The 19,460-nt window shown below is 46.7% G+C and overlaps 1 protein-coding gene across 4 annotated transcripts in view; it reads left to right on the plus strand.

The window, feature by feature from the left end:
- The window catches only part of SULF2 (sulfatase 2), a 112,371-nt gene that overhangs the window by 60,022 nt on the left and 32,889 nt on the right, over positions 1-19,460 (plus strand). For all 4 annotated transcript variants that reach the window (XM_033095464.1, XM_033095466.1, XM_033095468.1 and 1 more), the window contains exon 4: positions 15,876-16,027. In XM_033095464.1, coding sequence (XP_032951355.1) covers positions 15,876-16,027 — 152 coding nt within the window. The remainder of the gene's footprint in view (positions 1-15,875; positions 16,028-19,460) is intronic.

The raw sequence follows: 19,460 nt of genomic DNA on the forward strand, positions 1-19,460 counted from the left end.
CTTTTACAGCATTGATTTATCACTTCGTGCAGAAATTTGCATTTATTGTCTTTTCAAAAGAACAAGATTCATGTTGTAACCTTGCAAGCAGCCCAAAGTTAAAAGGATCCAGTTACAGAATATCAGAAATGCCCCAGCCGTAAGAGCTCTGGGGCTCTGGGTTTATTTAATGCATTTCTTCCTGGCCTTGCTTCCTCAGCCAATTTGTCTGCCAAAAAAAGACTTCAGTCCTGTGGCATTTCGCATCTAATATTTATAGTGTTCTAGAGTTTGCAAAAGCACTTCCTTCTCATTTATCACTTGTTCCTCAGGAGACCCTAGCTCTACCCCCAGAAAGTTAGTGGATTATTCTCTTCTGCCCAGACCACGAGCCCCAAAAGTCAAATGACAGGTCTCACAACTAAGGGCCCTTCTACCGGCAGTGGGGATGGGCTTAAAACTTGGCCTGGACCAGCTCAGCTCCTGCTCTGTGCCCCTTGGGACCAAATTTGGGTCTTGCAAAATGGTAGCTAATAACCTGAGTCCACACCTCAACCCCAGATGTATATGTTCTGTTCGGGTTACATAGTGGTTTTTGTTTTGTTTTGTTTTGTTTTAATCTGGAAATTTCACCCAAAAAATCCAGACTCCAAGCTTTTCTTTAAAAAAAAAAAATGATGATGATGATGATGGTCTTGCCAACAGTGGCCACATTCCTGAATGGTAGGGGTCTGCAGACTGCACAGGGATCTGTCTCCTGTTTTTATAAATAAAGCTTTATTGGAACATAGCCACGCCTGTTCCTGATGTATAGTCTGTGGCTGCTTTTGCTCTACAGTGGCAGAGTTGAATAATTGCAACAGAGACCAAACGGCTGCAAAGCTGAAGATATTTATAGTCTGACCCTTTGCAGAAAAGGTTTGCTGACCCCTACTAGATGGCAGTAGCCAGCTGGATTTGTGTCACAGCTGCGCTCAACATTTGTTAGGATATAACTACAGCCGAGGGCACTTCAGTCCCTGAGGAATAGTGGTTTATGATGGTAGACACTTACTTCTCTCTCATTTGTCAGTTTGGACATTAAGAGCCCAGGGATGCTGTGGCACGCGTGCCATATCTGTGATGTCATTTCCCCATCCAGGGGCCTGCCCTTATCCGAAATGGCTGACCACACCCACATCCAGCCAGCAGGAAGTGGATCAGGGGAGGTGCATCCACTTCCGGTAGAGGCGATACCAGAACACACCACTTCTACCCACAGCTCCGCCAAAAGTGCGTCATGGCCACATCCAGCTGCCAGGGAGGCTGAGAATGTCACCTACATTCTGGCAGCCTCGTGACCACCTAGAAATTCTATTTCTGCAGAGACGGAGCAGTGGGTGCTGGGGTGACATAACAGATTCTGTGGCACTTCGTAGACAGGGCTAGAATCCCCACTCACCACATACCTCCCCTTCTCTCTTTCTTCGTACATTTCATTCATTTACAGGCTCACCTAAATCTTGTTTGGGTTTACGTGCCCCGTTGTATGTTATGTATATTCTCTCCCAACGGAGAGGAAGAAAGGGAACGGATGAATTCCAAGCGCAGAGGAAAGGCTGCAGGCATGGAACCATACACAGTGTGTCCCCATATTACATCAACTAGTGATTGGAAAATAATTGGGCGGAATAAGCTCCCAGATCTAGCCCTCAAAGCGCTGGGGCCTGCAGAGGATGAGATGTACTTTGGAAGCTATAACGTCCCATGGGGACCGTGGTCAGGACTCTTGCTCATGCTGGGGAAGGAAACATCATTGTCCTGAGCTGAATTGATCCCGCCACGTTCTTGGAAACGCTTCCTACATCTGGCTTCTCACTTGCTTCTCCTCCTACCTCGTAACCCAATAAAGGAAACCTGCACCTCCTTTCAAGTCTCCTAGGCTAGTTGGTGTCATCCTGACCCCTTACTCCAGAGCCCATGGCCTGAGACCTCTCCAGCTGTGCTCATTCCCTAACCAGAGATTTTATCTGTGTTAGTGCCACAGGACCCTTTGGCATCTGATGAAGGCTATGGACCCTTTTCAGAACATTTTTGAGTTACATGCATAGAGGAAAATGCACAGAATTACAAAGGAAGCCAAGTATATCAAAATACATTCATCAAAATACTTTCTAAACTGTGATGTGTATGCTTCTTTACACATTAAGTAACACAACGTAGTGGCTAGTTAGCTGATAACTGATAGGTCGATGACTTCCGTGATTTCAAAGTAGTGCTGGTTTCAATGATATTTTACGATGTCTGTTAACTGTAAAGTGACATGAAAATATCCGTGACTTCTGTCGATGACACGGGCACGTGCAGCGCGGTGACTGTGATGTGTTGCCTTCATTCATTATTGAAGGAGATGCTTAGTTAGAAGACAACAATAACAAAGATGTCGTTTTTCCACTCAAGTTCGCGGACCGCAGGTTAAGAGCCCTTCCTTGGATGATCTCATTCAATTTCAGGGCATTCAATGCCAGCTAAGTGCTGGCAGCGCCCAAATTTCTACCCGCAGCCCAGACCTTTCCCTTGAACCTGGACACAATCTCCAGCTGCCCACCGTATCTTCACCTCGACATCTAACTGGCACCTCAACATTAGCATGTCTACCCTTGAGCTCTTTGTCATCTCCCACCCCGAACCGGCCCCTCCCATGGTGCCGCTTCCTACATGTTGGCAGATCTGTCCTTGTTGCTCACGCTGCAAACCTCGAAATTAGCCTGGACCCAATTCTTTCCCACATCGAATCCATTAGCAAATTTTGATGGCTCCACCTGCAAAACTAGCCCGAAACCAACCAAGCCCTTTGCCCCCACCTGGTTAGAACCACCTCAACCTCTCGCCTGCATTTCTGTGAGAGCCTCCAAGAGTCCACTTACCCATTTCCGAGTGTTCTCAACCTAGAAAGTTAGCTCTGTGAGGGTGAGGTCTTTGCTGGTTTGTTGATTTACTCTGTTTTATTCAGTGGTGTCCCCAGTACCTACAACTATGCCTGGTAAATTAGCATTGTTCTTCTAATGTTTATTGAATGAATGAATGAGTGAGTGAGTGAGTGAATGAATGAATGAATATATAACATCCCGATAAACAATATAATAAAAGTTGTAATCATCACTTCGGGGGCGGTTTTCCTATGTTTTCTCAGTGAATCATTCCCAACAATGGTGTCAGGTATGCACATTATCTCCATTTTACAGTTGGGAAAACTGAGCTGGTAGGTAGAAATAGCTGGATTTCAACCCAAGTTGTTGGCTCCAGAGCCCACACTCAAACTGCAGACCCAGCTGCCTCCCATGATAAAACTCAGCTCTCAAACTCCACACTTCTGGAAAGACTAATCTAGATGCTGTCTATGGCTCCTTCCTATGTTCCCATACCGACACTTCAGGAAAGGTGAAGGAAGAGCTCAGGCCTTGGGAATGGCTATCTCTCCACAGCCCAGGGCCAGTTGAACCCTGGAAGTTGGCATCACGGGGCCATGACCTCATTGTGGAATCTAGATAGACTACCTGGGTTTGAGTCTTAGATCTGTCACTCACCAGCTATGGAACTTTGGGCAAAAAGGGGCTTCACCTCTCTGTGCCTCAGTTTTTCTAACTGTAAAATGGGGACAAAAATAGTATCTACTTTGTTGGGTTGTTATGGAACATAATAATCATTTAACGCAGTTATTATCAAAGTATTGCCCCAGGACCTATGGACCCCAAATTATTTTCATGATAATGCCAAGACATTATTTGCCTTTTCACCCTCATTTTCTTTCAAGTGTACAGTGTTTTCTAGGGCGTACGTAACATACCCACAATTATCTAAAAAGGATTTTATAGTACTCCTCCCCTTTCTGTACACATGTCTATGTGAGGCTGGATTGTTCGTGAAACATGATTAAAACAACATATTGCAACAGATTGAATGCAGAAGCAGGTATGAGAATCCAGCTGTCTTCTATTAAACCAGACATTAAATAGATTTGCAAAAATGTAAAACAGTACAGCTCTTCTCACTAATTTTGTTTTGAGAAAAATATATTTATCCTTTTTAAAAATATATACTAACAAGTAGGTTTGTTATTTTTAAATGAATTAATATGTTTTAAATTTCTCACTTTTCATTTATATTATAAAATGGTAACTATCACTAGGTTTAACCAACATAAACAAAACTCTTTGGGGCCCTAAATGATTAGTAAGAGTCTAAAGGGACCTTGATACCAAATGTTTGAAAACCACTGCTGTAGACTAACCCTGGCCCCAGGCCCTTCTTCAGTTTTGTCCAGCACCCCATAGTGAAGTCCTTTCCCATGTGGATTAAATCAATCCAGATCCAACCAACCAGATGCCACAAAATCAGATAGAAAGACAAGAGTGTAACAGTTCTACCTGTTGTTCCATTCAAAGACAGTGTACCCTGGATGATGGACAATAAGAAGCTGTGTTCCCTCAACCAGACGTGATTCCCACAGGCCTCCCATAACCTGGGTGTTTGTTGGTCCAGTGATTTATTCATTTATCCTACAAGCATCTATCTTACTGCTTGCCGAGCTCTATATAGGGACACAGGTGGGAACCAGGCATGCAGAAGCCGCTGCCTTCAAGGAGCTGGTACTCTAGTTGGGCAGGCAGATGATAAAAACCAGAGATGAATAAATTTGTCAGGTGGTGCTAAATATTGTGGAGAAACAGAGTCAGGAGAAAAGGGAGAGCCCAGGGTCGGAGAGAGGCCACTTTAATTGGATGGTTAGGCATGTAAGCCAGTAACATTTGAGCAAATACCTGGGAAAGGTGAGGAAGCAGCCCATGTAAGTGTCCGAGAACAATGGTTCCTTTAGAGGGAACAAGAGCAAAGGCCCTGGGGCAGAAATGAGCTTCTCTGGCTAGGACAGAAGGAGGCCAGTGCACTTCGGACAGAATGTGCCAGGGCAAAGCAGGGGAGCCGAGGTCAGGAAGGGGGCAGAAGATGGATCACGTAGGACCTTGCAACCACGACAAGGACGCTGGATTTTAGCTCAAGTGTGATGTGAAGCCATTGGAAGGTTTTGAGCAGAACTGTGTCTTGGTCAGGATTTGAGCAGAATTCTACTGGCTACTGTGGAGGTGGGAGTTGAAGGCAGGAAGACCTGGGAGGAGGTTCCTGCAAGGTCCATACGAAAGAAGAGTGGCTTGGACCAAGCTGGTCACAGTGAGACATGGGAAGTGCTCTTCCCTGAATCTGTTCTGAAGGGTAGAGCTACATGTATCATCCACTACGATACATCATCAGTGGATGTGAGGGGGGAGAGAGGGGCTAAAGACCCCTCCAGGGTGTGTGGTCCGAGCACCTGGCATTTACTGGAAGGCTGGGAGAGAAACGGGTTTAGCAGGACCCATCAAGAGTCCGGTTTGAAATGCCTGTTTAGGCACCAAATGAATTGATCTGAAGGAAAATAATAAGCTTGTAACGATCTAAATGATACATAAAAATGGCAGAACGTGTCAAAGAAGCACACAGACAACGGGATTTAGAAGACGTCGTGAAGGGTAAAGGCCCCTTTTTGTTTCCCCACACTCCTTGCGTGTGAAATGGAGCTATTTATTCAGGAAAGATGGACTTTCCAAAGCTCTACTTCGTTTTTCACTGACCTTTCCAAATTACTTAGGCAAACCTTGTTTATTGTCATTGGCTCGGCTCCACGCGCAGGCCCATCTCTGCTAATAGATGTGTGTCATGCTCAGCTGATTTCTTTGTGCAGCATAAACATCCTTCCCGAGCTCATTACTGGAGTCTCGAAGGGGCCTTGCCATTTTCCAAGACAGAGTCACATCTGGTTTCTAACAACCATTTTCATTTCTCCAGAGACCTGAGTTTTCATCACCCTCCCTGAAAAAAGGAAAGCAGGCTATATTTTGGGAACTCACAGTTCCTTTTTTTAGGCGTTCTTACTCTATGCCAGACATGATCTCAGTTGTTGCTGCTCCCATTTTATAGATGAAGTCACTGAGGCTCAGCAAGGAACATCCACTTGCCCGAGGAGGCAGGCCTTGAATTGTAGCTCTCTGAATCTGGAAACCCAGCTCTTAAAGACACACTGCACCCTGCCATCACTGGACACCCACATGACTTTTGAAACTGTGCACCCAACCTTGGCACCGCTGACACTTTCGAGTCAGAAAATTCTTTGCCAGGGGGACTGTCCTGGGCACTGGAGGATGTTTAGCAACATCCATGGCCTCGACCTACTAGATGCCAGGAGCACTGCCTTCCCCCAATTGTGACAACCAAAAATGTCTCTAAACCTTGCCCAGTGGTCCCTGGGGGAGTAAATCGGCCCTGGTTGGCCTGAGATATGGTCAGTGACCTCTGCACACAGACAGGCTTCGGGTTGACATCTCCACCACCTGCATTTACCGCTTTCCCAGTATGCAGCATTGTCTCCTGCAGCTACTGTAATAGAAATCCCTTTTAATTAAATATTTAGTTGCTGCTTCTCCAGCCCTCCTACCCTCCCAAGGTGGGTGTGAGGCTTAACACGTCGGAGAGGGGCAGCTTTGCACAGCACAGCCTGGGTGTCTCACCCACCCCCATTGACCCAGCAGTCATTCTGTCAGCAGCCATTACCTGAGTGCCCACTTTTGGCTAGGTAGTGGGCTGGGGCTACAGAGCCCAGAAAAGGTCCCACTTCATGAACCCAACATCCTGGGTGGGGAGATGACAATCAGCAAGAAAACAATCTGCAGGATAATTTCAGTGGTGCTGCGTGCTATAAAGAAGGTAAACAGCCTGGTGAGTAGCGAGGGGTGGGTGGCTTTAGACAGCAGGATTGGGGACTTCTCAGAGGAGGTGACGTTTGATATGAGATGTCACAGTGAGAAGGAGCCGGTCCGTGAGAAGGGAGGAGGCACATGTCCGAGGCAGAGGGAAGAGAAGATGCAAATGCCCTGAGATGGCAGTGAGCTTGGCACATTTAAGGAACAGGAGACCTGAGGTGGCTAGAACAGAGTGAGCAGAGGGCCAAGGGGTAGGACACGTGGGCAGAGGTAGCAGGATGGGCGAGCGAGTCACCAAAGGGGAATGGCAAGAGGTTCTTGGGTTCATAAGGGTCCTTCTGGCCATTTGGGGATGACTGGGTTATGGGAAGGCAAAGGGGAAGCAGAAAGTCCAGGTGGAGGCTGTTTCTGTTGTGAGGAAGGAAATGAGAGTGAAGAAGCAAGATCATTTCTCTCTCTTTCTGGACTTCATCATCCTGATGGCCTTGCCTCTTTCGTTTGGATTTTCAAACAATGGATCGAAGGATTAAGGTTGCAGCTTTTGAACAACTGTCACATTAGAAGGTCTTACAAAACTCCAACTCTCTGTATGCGTTTGAGCCTCCTAACTCAAGAGTCAAAGTCCCAGGGTAGCGTCTGATTGGCTGAGCTCAGCCACACACCCACCCTGTGGGTGGGGAAGGGCACCTTGATTGGCAGTCAGGACCTTTATATTTAGGAGGAACCAGGGGTGCAGTGGCTGTGGTTTTTAAGGAGTTACCTGAAAGAAAATTGTGTGTATGTGTGTGTGTGTGTGTGTGTATTGGTATATTGGCTCCAAAATATGGAGGAAACTGCCAAATCAAAATGATTAGGTATTTAATGAAATATTTATATTTGAATAGAAATAATGAAGTGTAGCATGATTCAACCAGTCAACTCTGGAATATTTCAACTCTTAGTTATTTATCGATTATGTTTAATGCAGGACGTAGGTGGAGATGGTGTGGGGTGAATGTGTGCTAAGAGATGCCAGTGTCCTTAAAACAGCCTTGTTGGCAGTTCCACCCAGATGTCCCACGGGGGAGAGAAAGTTCCCGTAAGGTGGAGGCCGCTGTCAGTCCCATCATTGCTTACACGTATTGGTTCCTCTACTCCACATGACAGTAGACAGTGACTTACTGCCATTGTTGCCCACTGAGGCACAGAGGGGTGAAGTCACTTGCCTGGGGTCCCATGGTTCGGAGGTAGCAGACAGAGTTCAAAACCACACAGTCTGGCTATAGATGCGCTCTTGGCTCTCTCGCCTCCTGTGTTACCCAGAGAAAGGAGAATGGCTGCTGGGAGGCGTCATACAAGTGTTCCCCACACCGGTCCACACCACTCTCTATCCAGCACAGGAAGTGACCCTGAGATTCCTGTTAGTTTCCAGTTGCTGAAGCCGTCCATCTCCCCCGTATCCAAAATGATGTCTCTGTCTGCCTTCCTATGCCAGGTTTACCGCCGGCTAATCGCAGTCCCTGGTCGCAGCAAAACACAGCTTTTACAGACCACAAATGCGATTATTACGAGGCAATTTCAGTTAGATTCAGGGCTGGGAGAGATAACAGAAGGGCCTGGCTCTCCCGTCAGACTCTGAATGGTTCCCCAGCAGCACTTAACTCAGACAAATGGAGGGAGTAGCAGCCAGGAAGGGAAGCAGGCTCGGAGCTTTCCAACAAAAGCTGCCTGAGCGGGCCTGCAGAACCAGGAGAGAGAGCATTAGGAAAGGATCTAGGGGTGAACAAACCCCTCAAAGAGGGTAGGGAGAGAGAGGCATTCTGACACAGTCTCTGCAGTGACTCCATTAAATAAGGTATAGCTGAGCACGACGGTGGCTGGAAAGGGGACCCACTGGTGCCAATGAAACTGTGACACTAAGTGGGCACTTGTTATGGGCCGGATCTCAGCAATATACATGGTAGTTCTCATAACAGTCCCATGAGATAAATACTATTATCTCCATTTTATAAACGGAGAAACTGAGGGATGAAGAGATTAAACGGCTAGCCTCAGGACACACAGCTTACAGTGTTGTGACATACCTCCAAGCATCCCTTTAATGTGAAGTGTTTGCCGGCGTCACTTCCTCTGGGGCGGCCGCATCCTTTTCGTCACAACCACGCTCCTTCATGTATGTCGATGCTTCAGTTTGCCTTCAACTCAGTTCTTCTGTTTTTCCAGTTTCCCACCGAGTGAGTGTCAACGTTCCCACGTCAGCTCCATTTCTTCCAGAACTCCATTACCTGTGACTCAAGTTTCAATTTCAGCACTCTAACTTTTCGTTTCTTTTCTGCACTTGGATCTCTGTTGGCCAGTTCTCTCCTTTGATTGGCCACTTTTGTAAAGTGTCTTCTAGATTTATCATGGGAGACACGGAGGGACCACCACTACAGGCGTTGCTGTCTGTGCGTGAACTAAATAAACAGTTCACAGTCTTACTACCGTGTTTCCCTGAAAATGAGACCTAGCCGGACCATCAGCTCTAATGCGTCTTTTGGAGCAAAAATTAATGTATTATATTATACCCCATCTTATATTAAAATAAGACAGGGTCTTATATTAATTTTTGCTCCAAAAGATGCATTAGAGCTGATGGTCCTGCTAGGTCTTATTTTTGGGGAAACACAGTACCAGTTTTTCACCATTCTGGGTAATTGCATATGTGCACATACTGACCAAAATAAAGTCGGGGTCTCAATTGATAGTTTACCCCATTTTTGGGCAGATAGTCCAAAAAAGATACTTACCTCTATAAGCAGTATGACTGGTCATATAAAATCGACATCCAAACAACCGGGAAGGCTTAGGAAGTGTTATCAAGCACTTGCCAGGCAATAATGAAACTCAGAAGCTTTAACATCAGCTCTGCTTGACATCGTTATGCTAGAAGTAGCAGTTTACTTCCGAAACGAAGGTGCAGATGTAAAGGGTTCAGAAAACAGTTTGTCACCAAATACGTGTGAGTAGCATCCTTTGGCCTAGGGAACAGAGTCAGGATTTGAAGCGGCTCTTTCCGAAATGAACGACCAGGCACCGAGATGCCTGAGCCCCTCATTTACCTGTGTGCCCCTGAGCACTCCTGGGCAAGTCTGGGTGCTCAGCACATGGCAGGTGTGTTAGCCTGGGGTCATGCCCTGGCCCTGGGAAGGGACTCATGCGCCTTTGGTTCCAGGGGGCTTCCTTTTGTCCATACACTCCATCCATGCAGGTGGCAGACATCTAAGTTCTAAAGCACTTTTAGAATTTAGGGAAGTGAGAATACAAGTGATGTGAGAATTGAGGGAGGATGCTTCGGTTTCTGCTGTCTCAAATATGTGGCATTTAAAAGCATTTTTAATGGTTTTAACTCAAAAAAAAATAATAACAGATGCACAGGGGCCAGTCGCCGATTGACTTTGCAAGACGCGATGTGATTGGCCACTGATCGTGCTATGCATCTGTTATTTACACAGCAGTTTGTGGACTGGAGAGCTAGTAGCAAAGTTTGTACTTTATGTAATTACAGTGACTATATTGTGGTGGATGAATTTGAGCAGTATTGTGAGAGGCGGGTATTATTTGACTGAAGTGTGAAATTGACTGTTGTGTAGACCAATCAGAACCATGCAGAGCGAGGACTGCCCAGAACTGGCTGCTCTTCTTGTCATCATCACCCGGCTCTTTGTGGTGTCATTCCTTTGCACTGTGGAGCCACTTCACTGCCCTGGCCCAGTACAGTCTACTTTTTCTCTTTTACCTCTCTCCCCTCTCTGCCTCTCTCCATCTCTCACCTCTGCTTTCTTCCATGTTGCTTCACGTTCAAATAGACTCTCCCCTCTTGGTGACTGCCAGCAACCTAAGCCCTATGGAAGAAGAACTTCCCTTTGCCAGTAGCTCTTTAAAAATCCCGGGGCTGATTCTCATTGGCCCAACTTGGGTCACATGACTATCCCTAAACCAATGGCAGTAGCCAGGGAATGTGGTGCTCTGATTGGTCAGGCTGCGATTATGCATACAACCCTGGAATCAGGAATTCAGATCAGCCTATTTGTACTTAAGTAAGGAAGTGGTGGTACCCAGAGGACCACAGTCAGGATCGGGGAAGGGGGGAGAGGGGGACAAAACAAAAGTCCCCACCGCCAGGTGTAAATGTCCACCCAGTGCATGCCACACGGGAAGCAGTAAAGGCTCCGTCCTTTCAATGGTTGCCAACCAGCCCTGCTTCCTAGAGCCAGCCATCTGCCAACACATTGTCAGTGGCCTTTCCTGGCCTGCCATTTAATTCTTTATCTGCCTGCCAAGTTTTCCCACACCCAGACCAGCCCCCAGTTTGCTCTAACTTTTGCACTGTCCTAGACAGGAAAGCTCAGTGACTCCAGCCATGACATGAGCTGTATTTTTAATCTTGATTTTAATTCCTGGCTGTATTCTCCCAGCCCGAAGCCCCAGGGCCCATGCTAATTTGCTCGCCCACCTCAACTGGTGCCTGAATAACCATTTTAAAAACTGCCTTGGGGAAATCTAATCAAATGAGAACAAAATCTAATTTGGCACTAAAAGCTTTTGACTGAAACCCTGTTTTCTAGGGCCTTGTGGAGCCTGAAGAATAAACTTTCTGGATTTTTTTAAGGGTTGTGGGTTGGAGAAAGGAGTGAAAGAGGAGATTCTAGCAGAGGAAACAGCTCCACTTTGACACCCATGGCATTGGACTACAATGGGCAGGAGTGGGCTTCCAAAAGCACCCCACTTTCCACCCCCAAGAAACGGTTATCTGACCAACCAACCAACCAGGCCAAGAATTTAAGCTTACTAGCATTCCATGCTATGTGTTTTTCTGAAAAACCTTCAGAAACAAACCAGTAGGATCACAAACTGGGGACTTGAGAAAGCTGGGGGAGAACTCAGTTTCCCCCGCGGGGACATCAGTGAGCCTCCTTCTCCAGGCTTTCATTCAGAACAGTGAAGTTCTGTGCTTCTTAAATTACTTGTGGTCCTGGGTTCCTTTCAGAATGTGTCAAAAGCAGTGGAATTGTTTCTAGGAAAATGCACACAAAAATGCAAGATATGGCATGTAATATTTCAGGAGACATGCGGTCCCCTTTAAGTGTCTCTGTCATGCTTCTTGTTGCTTTTCCTCATAGTGGCCCCCAGGACCCTGCATGATCTGGCCTCTCTACCCTATAATGTCATCTTTTTTCTATAATGCCTCCAAGCTTGTTCCTGCCTCAGGACCTTTGCACTTGCTATTCCCTCTGCCTGGAGCAGTTTTCCTTGTATTTCTGTATTCCCTGTGACTCACTCTCATCATTCCTCAAAGAGGCCTCCCTTGACCACTCAGCCCTGTCATGCCTCCAGTGGTCCATCTCTGGCCACTTTACCACATCATCGTCCTTTATTCTCTTCACGTTATTATCACCAAAAATACCATCTTTACTTGTCATAATCTCCCACTAGACTCTCAGCCCCATGAGGGCAGAGATCCTGTTGGTCTTATTCACTGCTGTATTTCCAGTGCCTAGGACAGCTCCCAGCATACCATAGGTGCTTAATAAATAGTTGTTGAATGGATATATGAATCTGTACATGCCCAAGGCAGTGTTACCCCAAATTCGGCAATTTCATATGCTGCCATCCTGATTTTTACCATGCCAGGCACACTGATTCTATTATTTGCTTAATATTGTTATTTCAATTGCTTTTTACTCTATTGACTCCATTTATTTCCAAAGGAAACTTTTACATCCCCACCACTATTATTTGCCATGAATAAAAAGTGTCAGGGCTCTATGAGGGGGCTTATTAACTTTCACTCTCTTCCTTCTTGAGGTTCTGGGACCAACAGAGAAATGAAACTAAGCAGTCAGCAGATGGAAGCCAAAATAACACTTGGATGAATCTGATAAAGGCTAAGTTTGAGGGCATGGCTTCCTTCTGAGGGCATTTGGGCTTGCAGATGCTAAACTGCAGAGTTAAACAGACTTCCCGCTGAGCCAAGCTCACACCTCCTGCCAATCCCATAAGAACAAGCCCCTTTAAACTCCCATTCCCTGAGAACAGCTCACTCCCCAAAGGAAGGGCAAAGGAAGGCTTGGGTTCTGCCTGCCCAGTTTGTCCCTTCAAATCCACCAGTCATAAATGCTAGCAGTCAGCAAACTGCAGCTCACAGGCCAAATCCGGCCCTCCGTCTGTTTTTATAAATAAAGTTTTATTGGCACAGAGCCATGCCCATTTATTTTGTATTGGTTGTTTTCTCCAACAGCAGGACTGAAGAGTTGGAGCAGAGACCCTCTGGCCCACAAAGCCTAAACTATTTACTCTCTGGGCCTTTAAGGAGAGGTTTGCTAATCGTTGTGGTGTGTCATTCTTCCTCCAAAAGGAGGAACAGGAGAGAGTGGAGAGAAGTGGGGAGTAGAGCAGAGGCCCTACGTAGGAATGGAAAGAAGCGTCAGAAGTGTGGTTTTAGTAGATCTTGTTGCCTGCACTGTACTGATCTCTAGGGGCCTTTTCAGCCCTCACAGCGCAGTTCTTTTACTGAGGAAGAAAGGAAGGTGCAGGAGCCAAGTGGAGTTATTCCGATCAAGGTTTCTCAGCTCCAGACTATTGACATTTTGCGCTGGATAATTCTGTGTTGTGGGGACTGGCCTGAACACTGGAGGATGTTTAGCAGTATCTCTGGTTTCTACCCACTGAATGCCAGTGTCACCCCAAGTCATGACAAAACCAAAATATCGGCAGACATTGCCAAGTGTCTCCTGAGGGACGGAATCACCCTTGGCTGAGACCCACTGCTTTAAGGGAATGGACACAGCAGAGTGTCTTGAACGTGTCTTGATGTTTTAGAGAAAGAAACTCCGGCTTTCAGCTCACCTCATGCTTTCATGCTACCTCTTACTCCAGCCGGCTTCTCAATCCCTTATGCCCTGACACTCAGCCGGGACGCTCAGTTCCTGCGTGAGTCCCCACCACCTAATTGCATTTTACTCTCTAAATATTGGATGGGACTCAGGACTCAGAGCTAGGCAGCCGGTTTCCTACCTCCTCCTCCCCGGAATGCCAGGGTTTCTTCCATTTATTTTTGCTCTGCCCTCCCACCAAAGCGAGGCTCCACCTGAGGCCTTTTCCTGAGGCTACTGGATATCCACCCTCCCTGTTTTCACCTCCTCGTGGTTTTAATGGAAGCACTTCCGTTTGCTGATACTTTGGGGAGTCAGGAATCTGGCTGTTTGAGTCGTGTGGGGGAGGGTGTCTTCCCACGCCTGGTTAGTGCCAGTCACCTGGCAGGTCTCCAGAAAAACCCCATGGAGGCTCCAGCTCCATCACAGCCTTTCCTGGTCCAGGCCTCTTGTCTGTGAGCCAACAGGCCATGAGCAGCTCCCCGTGCTTTCTCGAAGGTTCCAGGTGGAAAGGCCCATCATAACCCTGCCCCAGCCCATTCCTCTGTGGATGTTCACGTTGCCGTCTGTCTCTCTCATCTTGGGCTCGGAACTGACACCCACTGAACACTCACTGTTTGCCAGGCATGGTACTAAGCTCTATGCTTGCAAGATCTCTATAAATCCCTTCAACAACCTCGAAATTGAATTCTCGCACTCCCAGCAACTGAGTGTCTCAGAGCCCCGGTGTCCTCATCTGAAAGAGAGAGCTGCCAAAGGGCCTCTGTCTCTGGACCACTCACAGACTTTTCCATTCCTTAAAAATGCCTTCGTAGGTTACAATTACTAAAAATGATACTCGCTCACTGGGAAGAAAAAAAGAACAAAAAAATATCACAAACAAGATCTTCTTTGTTATCTCATCACCCACCGAGAGTTTTTTGAGTCATCCCCATCCACATGGATTAGGGTAATTTTTTTTTAAGTGAGCTTTGTTGGTGGTGCATGCATGCATGGGAGAAGTGCACTGCCCCTAAACGTCCAGCTCTGCAGTCTCAGCAACTGAACCACCTGTGTTCCAGCAAGAAATAGAACAAGGCCATCACCCGAGAAGCCCCCAACCCCATACCCCTTCCACCCGCTCTCCTCCCTGTGTCCAGAGAGAACCTCTGCTTGCCTTCCCAACAACATAGATTAGTTTTGCCTGTTTTTGAACCTCATATAAACAAGGTCACACAGTGTGCATTCCTTCATATCTGGTTTATTTCCCTAACATTATGAGATTGTTGCGATGCGGTCATGTTATTGAATGTGGCACTAGCACCTTTCATCCTCGTTTCTGTGTCGTATTCCATTAGATAAACATGCAGTAGTGTGTTTATCCACCTCTTGTTGATGGACCTCTGATTTGTTTCTAGTTATTTGCTTTCATGACTACTGCTCCTGTGAGCATGTCCTGCACATGACTTTTGGTGAACATATGAATGCAGTTCTGTTGAGTAAATACCCAGGATTCAGGTCGCTGGGTCCAAAGGTGAATATGTTCAAGGTCAGCCAACACTGCCAAACAGTCTTCCACAGTGGTTGGACCGGTTTGCATACCCACCGGCAGTCTATGCGAGTTCCAGTTGCTCCACATCCCGACCAACACTTGCTACTGTCCATTTTCTTAATGTTAGCCATTCTGGTCACGGTAGTAGATAGACTTCAAGGCGTCCGTGAACTTGAATGCAAAAAAATTACACTCTTATTTTCACTAACCTACAACTGAAACTTAGTATTCACTTCAACTATGAAAGTAGGCCACTAACCATAGCAGATAGGCAGAATCTGTAAATGTGTCAACCATAGAAATCACCGATATTTTAATATTCCATTGTAGTTGCTGCAGATATCACAAAATAAAATATTTCCACTCATCACTGCTCTGAAATTATTACTCTCTGCAAGGTCTTGCTTTTAACGTCTTTAAAAAAATTTTTTAAAAACACCTATTACTATATGGCACTACCTTTAAATATGTTGATAATTGTATTTCAAAATAATAGATTTTCTCTGTAATTCTCTACATTTTATTTTATGCATGTAAAAACATTTAGAAGGGGCTCACAGGCTTTCCTTGATTGCAAAGGGCTCTGTGGCTCAGAGTGCGAGGCTGTTTTGAGGTCTTGGGTACAGGACGGTCGGGCGATGCCTAGGAAAGCCTTTGCTCTCTGTTTTCTCACATTGCTTGCGGGTCCTTCTCCCCCTTCAGCTTTCTTCGGGAAGTACCTGAATGAATACAATGGCTCCTATGTGCCACCAGGCTGGAAGGAGTGGGTCGGCCTCCTTAAAAACTCCCGCTTTTATAATTACACGCTCTGCCGGAACGGGATAAAGGAGAAGCATGGCTTTGACTACTCCAAGGTAAGTTCTGCAGCCTTTGCAGCCGTGCATTGTTCTTCTGCCCCACCCACCCCCATCCTCCAGGGACTGTACAGTGAATTTCTTACTTGGGAGTCAGTGGACTTGGGTTCAGAGCCCAACCTTGACACAAGGGGTGTGCCCTTGATTATGCTACCTGCTCCTAAGGGCCTCAATTCCCAAATCTGGAAAATGGGCACACCCTTGCCTCCTTAATAATGTGTACCTGCTATGGTCCAGGCACGGTGCAGGGTGTTTTTTCTAATGTATATTTCTAAACTTCACAATAGTTCTAGAAGGGGAGTGGGCTAGTTGAATTGGATTGCATTATTCATTCATTCCTTCAACTAGTATTCATTGGGAGCCTACTCTGTGCCAGGCACTAGATATCCAAGGGTAAATAAAAACAGACGCAGGTACTGGCCTCATGCAGCTCACAGTCTGGCATGTGGAGGTATGTTAGTAACTATGAGGTGATGGCACATGTGTTCAACTCAGCACATCACACCACAGTATAGAAACACATGTATATGTGTACAAACACACACACACACACAAACACATCAGCCCTATCTCCTATTTTGTCACCCCCAGGAAGAACCATTTCAACCAGAGCAGCATTGTTGATTGTGACAGCCATCTCAGAATCTTTCCTACTGTTCTGCCCTGAATTTATTCAAGTCTTACCTACCTTGTCTTCTGTGAGGTCTTCCTGAATTGCCCTAAACTACAGGATTTATCCTTTCTTGAATCAGACTGGCCTCTTTCAGTTGTTTGTGAACAGAAATTTAACTCAAAATGGCTCAATTGAAGAGGAAACATAATTCTCCTATTTAACTGATTCAGCAATAATGGCATCAGACATAGCTGGGCCCATGGGCTCAAACAAAATCTTCAGGCAGTGTTTTCTCTCTCCTCTAAGCTCTGTCTTCTTCCCCGTGACCTCTTTCACAGACATTCTCTCCTCCTAGTAGCAATATGGCTGTCCCTCCATCCTGTCAGCTTCCTCCCCAGCTGCAGGCCTTCGCAGCAAGCCTCCCATGTCTACCCCTGAACCAATCAGGGTGGCCAGGGAATGCAGTGTTTGGATGGCCTGTAAATCGCATGCTCCACTCCTGAGCCAGAGTCGGGGTGGCGGGAGCCCTGCCCTGGAGCCAAACCTTGGAACATAGGCTGAGAATTGAGCCCCAAATAAAAATGGAGAGAGTCCACTGGAAGAAAGCTGACTAGATGCTCAACAGCCTAAAAACACCCTATTCCGCTCCCCTTCTGGAAACCAGCACATTTGGGGACCCCTCCTACGTTTGATAGGTAATCGTGACTGATGTGTCCTCTTCCTGAGTCTGATCAGTCCAGGCCCTAGTTGGCAGAAACCACATGTGACATCACCTGGGCAGTGCCCTCTCTCCCACCCCGTGTCTCGTTCTGCACATAGTAGGCCTCCATTACCTCCCAAGTGAATGAATTAATGGGGGATTTAGCAACCCTGCTGGATTCCTCAGAAATATAAATTATAGTTTATAAAAATTATAGTTCTCTCCTGCCAGCCTTAGCACAAGCAGATTCTTCAACACTTAGAAAAATCCACTCCCTCCTCGTTAAAATTCCTCACCACGTCCACGCCAGGTCTCAGAGAAGCCCAATAATCAAGTTATCCAGGGGTACTCAGAGTCCCCTTGGGGCTGAGGATGGGACATGCACTGGCTGCCATTTCGCCCCATCTCCTACCACACACATATATCCCCCGTGAATGAGAGGAGCTCCTGTGACAGAGGTGAGAGGGTTCCTGGGTCCCCTTCCCCCAGTACCAGAGGCCTGGGAACAGAAGGATGGGGGATCCTTAGGGTCAGAGCTGGCTCAGGTCCAGGGTTCAAATCCCGAGGTAGCAGTGGGCAGGGGAGCCAGCGCATCAGAAGAGAGGAGTGAGTTCAGGGTCGCCAGCCAAGACAGAGCCAGGGGCCAGCGCTTTGCACTCGGGGAGGGAAGCTGCCTCTGCCAGGGTGGGAGGCTCTTCCTCAGAAGGCCCTCTGAAGACTGTCTCAAGTCACTAATCCCAAAAGTGGGCCAGTGCCACAAAAGGAAGGGTCCTGATGGCAGGGTTGAAAGAGAGGCAGTGATGATGAGAAAAGAATGGTGTAGAACAAACGCTTAAGGCCCAAAAGGGTTGGAGAAGGCAGGACAGGAGGCAGAAGGGAGATAGGAATGACCTAGGGTCAAGGCACAGAGAGAGGCTTCCAAGTGAGAGGTAGAGGTGGCCCAGGGCAGGGAGACTCTGAGGAGACGGCACTCTCGGTGTACTTGAAGGAGCCCACCCTTAGGTCCAGCATTTGCACTTCTCTCAATTCTGGAGAAACCTCCCTCATATGCAGGAGGGTCCATGGCTGAGCTGTTGGTTGCAGCTTTGATTGTTGAAAGAAATCAACACAGCAAACCCACCAATGCAGGAAATGACTAAATGACTGTGAAGTATCCCTACTCTGGAGAATTCTGGGCAAAGACTGGGGGATCTGTGTGTAAAGTCATCAGAAGGGCTTGGGACGTAAGGCTGAGTGCAGAGAGCACGTTACAGAACTCCTCCAGGTCCCAAGCCAGATGTCACCTTCCTAGACCACCCTGTGGTAAGGGCACCTCCTCCCCTGACTCTCCTTCCCCTGCCCCCTGATCACCAAAGACGCAAACGCCTGTGTAGATCACTGATTCATTTGTTAGTTGTCTATCCCCTCCCATTAGACTACAAGACCCGTGAAGGCAGGAACCCTTGGTTTCGTTCACTGGTGTGTTTATTGGATGAATGAATGAATATGCACAGTGTGATATGATTCATGTAAAAAGAGTCATAAGGCAATATTATATATAATAACACTTCTGCAAAAATACTTCCCAATAAGGGACAAAACAAAATAAGGGAGCCAGGGTGAGAGATAACCCACAGGAACTTCAGCTTGTTTGTACTGGTTTAATTTTCACACAGAAAATGTGGGCGTCTGATTCCCAAGGAACAGTGAGAGGCTAATATTCACTTAGATGGGACACGCATCAGATACCGTTGGGATCAGCTGACATGACTTAACCCATGCATCTCTCACCACAGCCTATGTACTGTGGGCTGGTACTATTCCCAACTAGCAGATAAGGAAACTGAGGCACAAAGAGGCGAAGTAACTCGACCACATAGCCAGTAAGTGGTAAAGCAGGATTCAAACCCAGGCCATGTTACTTCAAAATCCATTCTCTAAACTGTAGCCCACGGGCCACATGCGGGCTGCCATGTATTTTTGTACCACCTGTAAGCTTAGAATGGTTTTCAGCTGGAAAAAAATCAGAAGAAGAGTAATTTTCATGACGCATGAAAATGATACGAAATTGAGATTTTAGTGTGCATAAGTAAAGGTTTACTATAACGCAAACATGCCATTCTTTCACACAGTGGCTGCTT

This window comes from Rhinolophus ferrumequinum, chromosome 23, assembly GCF_004115265.2.
Source record: "Rhinolophus ferrumequinum isolate MPI-CBG mRhiFer1 chromosome 23, mRhiFer1_v1.p, whole genome shotgun sequence".
NCBI classification, from domain to species: Eukaryota; Metazoa; Chordata; class Mammalia; order Chiroptera; family Rhinolophidae; genus Rhinolophus; species Rhinolophus ferrumequinum.